Source organism: Triticum aestivum, chromosome 3A, assembly GCF_018294505.1.
Source record: "Triticum aestivum cultivar Chinese Spring chromosome 3A, IWGSC CS RefSeq v2.1, whole genome shotgun sequence".
In the NCBI taxonomy this organism is placed as follows: Eukaryota; Viridiplantae; Streptophyta; class Magnoliopsida; order Poales; family Poaceae; genus Triticum; species Triticum aestivum.
The window spans coordinates 52696619-52703907 of NC_057800.1; the positions used below are offsets into that span (position 1 = coordinate 52696619).

The 7289-nt window shown below is 41.8% G+C and overlaps 1 protein-coding gene across 1 annotated transcript; it reads right to left on the bottom strand.

Annotated features, from left to right (window-relative positions):
• Positions 1–877: 877 nt before the first annotated feature.
• On the bottom strand, positions 878–5333 carry LOC123060195 (uncharacterized). The gene is made up of 13 exons (XM_044482782.1): positions 4854–5333; positions 4655–4752; positions 4476–4562; positions 4233–4380; positions 3873–4145; positions 3518–3660; positions 3241–3432; positions 3069–3159; positions 2855–2984; positions 2190–2297; positions 2017–2101; positions 1594–1670; positions 878–1256 (listed from the first exon to the last, which is right to left on the bottom strand). Exons 1-12 carry the CDS (start codon positions 5037–5039, stop codon positions 1634–1636), a joined length of 1578 nt encoding a protein of 525 aa, XP_044338717.1. The 5' UTR covers positions 5040–5333; the 3' UTR covers positions 878–1256; positions 1594–1633.
• Positions 5334–7289: the final 1956 nt, after the last annotated feature.

A 7289-nucleotide genomic window follows, 5' to 3' on the forward strand; every position in this document is an offset into this window, starting at 1 on the left:
TTGATGGACTCACTTTATCTTTCAAGCCTTCCGTTGTTATCTTACTTAGATGGCCTTAAGCCATATTTATTGTAATAAGTTCTATTTTGAGACATTCTATGTAATAAGTGTGTGATTGCTACTCTGTTATAAATCCTTCAAGTACTGTGCGTGTCAGTATTACCGATCCAGGGATGACACTTATGCACAGAGACTTGATCCATTCGGATCGGGTCGCTACAGCATGGCACGGGAATATGGTGAAACCACTTCCCGTCAACGCTTCTCATACGTTGGAGGCCCAAGGGACAGCCTGGCGGTCTATGAGGAAGCCATGATGGTGATGCGGATTGTTTTCTTTTTCTTTTTCTTTTTCTTTTTTGCTACATGGATGGAGAGGAGATAGGCTCTGATACAATGTGAAAATCATATAAGCGTTCCTACTCTCCGAAGAGAGAGCTACGCCTAATCTCCAAGGCGTTTAGGTTTTATACGCTTCCAAACAAAAGCATGTAGTAAGTATCATGCGGCTAAAAGTTCATGTGTGTTACCTAGCGATATCCAACAGATCCCAAATTACAAAGGGAAGCTATAATACAGTTTTAAAGGCCCGGTTTCAAGTAATCTGCTAGAGTTACCCTAGTACTAGTGGCATCTACATCTAAGATTCTGGTTTATGAAGTTACTAGATACTATTGCAAAGCAGGGCTACCCTAGGCAGTTGTGCGGGATTGTACTGGTTTGTGCTCAAGTATACAGTTCCGTTAAGTTTGAATCGAGTGGTGAGACCGAGCGCGACCAACCACAAACTGTGGAAGAAGGCGATCAGCATTTCTAGATGGGTCTGAAGCTACATCACCATAGAATGAAAAAGCGACATAAGCAGGTGAAGACCGAATTCAGGCAACTTAAGTGGAGGAATCCTAGCCATGCTAGATGCATAACCACCACCTGAGATACAGGTGAATTGGATTTCTTGCTATATATGCAAGCTACAGAACAATTGGTTATACAACCAACATAAGCGAGACCATGTGACAACATTCAAACCTCCCAAGTTAGTTCACAACATTCAAACCATACTTTGTCCATGGTTCACAAAAACCTCCCAAGTTTCCATCTGGACAAAACATAACCCTAGGATTCGAATGTTGTGACTGCATCTTCAGGTAGTTGTTGCTTCTTCTGCCATTGCGTAATTTCCCTACCGCAAAAAGTTGTCAGCCCGCAACTTGGATCACACGCAACGCCAGGACGCTAGCATACCACCACCTCACCTGCCAACACAAAACATTCAGCAATGGGCCATTAGCCATTTTTTCCAAACTTTACCAAAAATCACTCTTAAGTTGCAACATATGAAAAATCACAAGAAAATCCATGCATGTATTTACTGGGTAAAACTTTACAAGGGTAACTTCTATCAACCATCTACTTACACCGGGGGTTTTTTCCATAATTTTTCTCTAAGTTTTCAAAATTGTGTTACATATACCCAGCTTCTAAAATATTGCTTTGATGATGGTACATAACACACTTCAGTATCAGTTGTATACAAATATGGTATGCCGTTGGATCTGGGAACAATGAGCAGCAAAAGGATTAAATAAATACCTTCAAACCACTGAAACAAAAGTTCAAGATCAGTAGGTCATCATGCCTGGGTATGACTCTTGCACTGAAGTTGGGACCTACATTAACCAGTTACAACAGGACCTAAGTTAGATGCCAACGGATAAACATACTAGTGCATGGAGATCAGGAGAAACAGGGCTAACTAAGGATCATGCATTAGATATATTGTTAGCCAAGTTGCCAAATCATGATAGCACTGTACAACAATCAAAAATTGCTAGCGGATCTAAAGCGTTGGTGACCTGCTAGTACTTAAACACCAAATATACTATCTTCATAAAGGAAACAACATCTAAATACTACTCCCTCTGTAAATAAATATAAGAGTGTTTAGATCACTGAAATAGTGATCTAAATGCTCTTATATTTCTTTACAGAGGGAGTATATGATAAACTCCTTACCTTGGGGCCAAATGATCTCCAATTACTTTTTCTTCTTCCTCAGTGAACATAAACCACTTGTCATTGTTCCCTGTTGTGTCAAACTCTGATACAAACATGATATTGGTAGTCACTAACTGCATAAATATACATGAGTAACACGAAAGCTTATTGCATAATAACTTCGGATGAACCTTGGCGCATTATTGAGGTCTTCTTGTAATAACCATCAAACTTCCAGTATGCAACCCCTTTGTCTTTCCTGACAGGCTTTGTCCTAAGTAGATCTCCGAGCTTCTCATCTAATATCGCCACAGTTGAGGTAATAGAAGGCAATTAGTACCGCACAGCTAGCTCAGCGCCTTAACACATTACAGAATAAGATAAGCAAACAGTGTAGGGGATATAACTTCACACCATGCTGAGAAGTGTTATGTTTGAAATGGAGCCTAAGGCTGAGAATGTTCTTTAGTTACTTCACATTCAGAAAAAGACACATGGCTACATGCAAGAGGCTTGGGAAGAGCATACATGTTTTTTCATTCTGTTGAGCTTTAGAAAAATATTACCATGAATAATGCAGGTTTAACACTGAATTAACAAAACAGAAAGTGAATACACGCGTAAAGGAGTATAAATGAATAGGCAACATTTGTAATTTGTCAAATACAAATTCAAGCTAAAGCTTGAAAGAGAGGTGCAGAAAGATACATTTGACAAAACTGCAAAACAAAGTACAGTATAAAAAGATTTAATAAAACTGCAAAACATCAAGCATGTGGAGAGGTAATGAAGTGCAGAAAGCTAAAACAAATATAATACGAAAAGATGTAGATATATCAGTTCATAATGTTCAGACCATCTACTGCTGCCTCCTTGTCTTCATTTAACTCCTTAATTTGAGAAATGAGACTCTTAATTTCTTCTCCTTTTCTCAGAAACATTGATTTATCCATCTCATTCTTTAGTCTTTCTTTAAGCTCTTTTTCCTGTAAAACCAGAGAAACCTGTTGTTTAGTACTCCAAAACTAAGTGAGTGGACGAAAAGAAAAGAGGTTGCCTGAGCTCTCGACCTTTTCCTTCGCAGCACGGATTTTTTCTCTTGCAGCAATCTTTCTCTCAGTGGCACCTTCATCTTGTTTGACAATCAAGCCCCTTAATGTTCTGAACAAAATCAAAATATAATTAATATAGGAGTAAAATAGCCAAGTGAACTACTACAAAAATACAGTAGGCAGTACTTACGCAGTAGAAAGGGTCTCATCACACAGAAAATTCAGCACATGGAGCTTTAAAGAAGGGCTCAACTTTTTATATCCTGATACCCCTTGGTTTAAACAGTCAAGAGGTAGTTCCTTCGAGATAACTGTGGATTCACAAATATATCTGCCAGTCTCAGTTATCCAAGCATCCCCATCTCTTGAATAGTCCAAAGGGCTATGAACGAAATAACCTCACTTAGTCATTTAATAATCAGATTTAAACAAAACTACAAAGAAACATCAATTCAGAATGGACGTACTTCTCTCCTCTGTCTTCTTGGAGGATAGACAACAAACTAATGTGAAGATCAGCAACAACTGAAGGCACCACTCGCCCTTTACGGCTTCCTCCAGTTATGAGTTGAAGAACTTTTTCAGGCTGTCCCTTCTTTATTTGAAACACCTGCGCAAAAAAAATCATTTGCTACATCATTCTATTTACACAACAAAGTACAGTATATTCCAGCAAAAACAAGATGACGGATCAACATGTGGAACCATGGAAACAATAACCCATTTTTTTAAGACATGCGCATGAAAGTAATGCAATACAAACAACAGACAAAGAAAGTAAAAGCTGAAAGAATATCAATATTACTTGGTTGCCATGAGTACCTCAGCAAATGTGCGGCAGAATTCATAAAACTGAATCGCAGACCCAACATCGTCGGCCTCCAGCTTGGCCCCTACAACATTAGTGACCAGAGTACCTTTGGGTAGCTCAGTTTTGGTCTTGAGCACATCAGTGCTCTCATCAGAAGCGCCCTTCTTCAGCTTCTTGTTGGCAGGAGATGAAGGAAATGCATTGAGATCAGTCCCTACATTCTCATCGCCTTGAACCACTATTCCATCAGCATCATCATCTGTCCCTAGGGCCCTCTTTTGTTCCTAACAAAGGGGCCAGCAAAACAGAATCAGCAATAATGAACAACAATTACAATGTAGAACAGAGAATCACCAAACAAAGAAATGGACCTTCTTGATCTTCGCGGGGAGCGAGGTCAGCGTCTGTGCAGCGGCCACCATGTCCGAGCCCTGTTTCAGCAGCTCATGGACGGAAGAGTGCCCTGTCGCCTTGGCGGCATGGGCCAGTATCCCCGTGGGAGTCTCCCCTTTCTTCTTTCTGTCAGACAAAACCAAGCTAAGTAAGAAATACACCTACTAAGCTAGAAATCCCATAATAAACGTGCATCAGCTTGGCTCTTGGGTGGGTGTAACCTGCAGAAGCTGCAGTTGCAGATGCCCCTGCATTTAGGGCAGGCCCAGCGCGCCTTCTTGGCCGCCTTCTTCGCGTCCTCGCCATACCTAAACAAGCCAGAGAAGAAAAACCAGATCAGAGTCAGACCAAGACGGAGATACTGAGCGATAGAATCCGTGAAGAAATCCATAAATTTTACCTGTTGGACAGGCACGTGTGGCAGAAGTGGGTTGAGCAGGGCCCCTTCCCCCCGGGCTGCTTGCAGGCCACCGCAAAGTCCGTTGTTTTCTGACGGCACTGCGAGCGCATAACGGGAAAACCAATCAGCCAGCCAAATCCGGCCCCCAGAACAGAGTGACCCGCGGGAGGGACGGTTGCAGATCCGGAACGGCGCTCACCTGGTGGCAGGTCTTGCCGTTCTCCGGGTCGTAGATCCGGCCGCCGACGGCGCGGATTCCGGGGCACGGGTTGCGCTTCCTCGGAGCCGCTTTCTTGGCCTCCTTCTCAACCTCCACCTCCGTCTGCGCCGGCACGGGCACGGCCACGCTCTTCGCGCCGCCGACGGCGCCCTTCTTCCTCCCCATGGAGACGGACGCGGTCGAGGAAAGGGGGGCAGAGGCGGATTGGAATGCGGAAAGCGGAAGCTCGGGAGGCTGTGAGAGAAGGAAGGTGTTGGATTGGGAGTGATAAATTTCTTGGGGGCGGAAGGGTCAGATCAATCAATCAATCCGCCGCGCCCGGAACCCGGAGAGGCCGAGAGAGGGGAAGCGGGATGGGCGTGGTGGTGGGAAGCGAAGTGGGATGCCGTTCCCCCAGCCAGTGTGTTGCCCCGCAAATTTTGAAATTTCGCTTCTCGCCGTTGCCCATTCTCTACCGCCACCGGAGCGGGGGTTGATAAGGCCTCGTTCCGCTCAAAAGCGAAGGAAAAAACATTTTTAAAAATGGGGATCCTTTCCCGGGTTCAAAACAATGGAGTATGAAAAGGAAATATGGAGCAAATTTTACTTTACTACTCCTCCGTTTCCTTTTAGTCTGCATATAAAACTAATTTGCATAATGCATCTAATAATATTAATTTCATTCTGTGAATCTTGATATACTTTTTTCTATAAACTTGGTCAAAGTTGACAAAGTTTGACATTGACCAGATTTTATATGTAGACTACCAAAAAACGGAGAGAATACTTCTGAAATGGGTGTCGATACATCCGTATCTAGACGAATCTAAAACAATTAATTCGGAACAGAGGGAGCGTGTAATTTCTATGTATGAAGAAAGAGACTAAATATTCTTAATGGCGTACTAACATTCTAATTGTACTTTTTCTTGTGATTTGACTATATTCATTTGGATTTATGTGTTTTCTATCCCTATGAATCAAACATCAACGCTTGCAAAATTATGAGTTTTTCAACCATCTACCTTGCGGAGGCATCCCTATCCTACCATGTGTTTCTTTCGTTCCTACGTTTTTAGGATCCTGCAAATCAAAGAGGCCCTAATTAAGAGTGTGTTTGGTTAGTAACTAATTTGTTGAACGGGTGATTGGTACAATATGATTTCCCATAGCACAAACACATACAGTTCCGCATGTCCTCCGACGGCATCTACCACCAAGAGTCTAGATCTCGGCACTCACTCCCAATCAAGGTTGTCAGAATCGCGATTTTGAATCGAATCGGAGCCGGTGGTAGGATCGTAAATCGCCGAATCTTAACTATTAGGATCGTAGAAACATAGATTATGTGAACTAAAATCGTAGAATCAGAGAGGTTTGTTTGGATCATAAAGTCGTAGAATCTTACAACAGAATCGCGACTGACAACCTTGCTCCCAATCTCTCCCCCGGACTATGGGTCACCTCGCGTTGGTCCTCATTAGGGCTTACATCATTTTGGAGGAAGGCAGAATACATTGACACGTGAGCTACACAAAAATGACAATTTTCAAAATTTGAAAACATGAACAGTGCATGTAATGTTCGCTAAAGAAAACAAATTGTTCTCACTTTTTGTGTAGCTCATGTATCAATGTATTTTCTCATACAAATTTACACATGTGTAGTAGAAAGCCATCTTTCCGCAAAAAAAGTACAAATCAATCTTACAATGTGTAAAAAAAGAAGAGTCCTAAAACTATTCAAGTGGTGTTAAGTTAGTCTTAATACTATGAAAATCCACGCTCGAGTCCTGAAAGTTTGCTAAGTATGCCACACACAGGCTTATCCGTGTTGCATTAGCTTTCACTTGCAGTGGTGGCAGGTTGACTACTTTCATGTGGTGACATTTTGCACAAAAACCTCAAAACGTCATCTATTCTATTTTTGTGGCACTCCACTTTACACAAAATCTACCCAGATGTCGTCTAGCCATCAACCCAATCAAGTCATCCATCTCATTTCTTGTTTTTCTACTCCTACGAATCATACATCAATGCTTGCAGAGATTATGTGTTTTCCAGTCATCTACCTTGCGGAAGCATCTCTATCCTATCATGTGTTTCTTTCATTGCTACCTACTACCTCCGTCTTGGTTTATTGCCCCCCTTGTAATCTGTGTCAAATTTTGATCAAAGATTTAACTAACAAAATGTTAATGCATGTCAACAAATATTATATCGTTGGATTCGTATTTGAACATAGTTTTCAATGATACAAATTTTTATGACATGCATGAACATTTTGTTTTTAAATTTATGGTCAACATTTGGCACTGAATACAATGAGGACCAATAAACCAGAACGGAGGTACTAGTATTTAGGATCCCGCAAACCAAAGAGGCCCTTAAGGGTGTGTTTGGTTAGTAATTATTTCGGCGAACCGGTGCTTGGTAC

Bases quoted from the DNA above. Each gene is read 5' to 3' on its own strand.
- LOC123060195 (XM_044482782.1), bottom strand. From the start codon at position 5,039: ATGGGGAGGAAGAAGGGCGCCGTCGGCGGCGCGAAGAGCGTGGCCGTG. The intron at 2,985-3,068 runs GTCGAGAGCTCA...CTGGTTTTACAG, and splicing joins TCCGTGCTGCGAAGGAAAAG to GAAAAAGAGCTTAAAGAAAG. The intron at 2,102-2,189 runs GTTCATCCGAAG...TGTTTGTATCAG, and splicing joins GACCTCAATAATGCGCCAAG to AGTTTGACACAACAGGGAAC.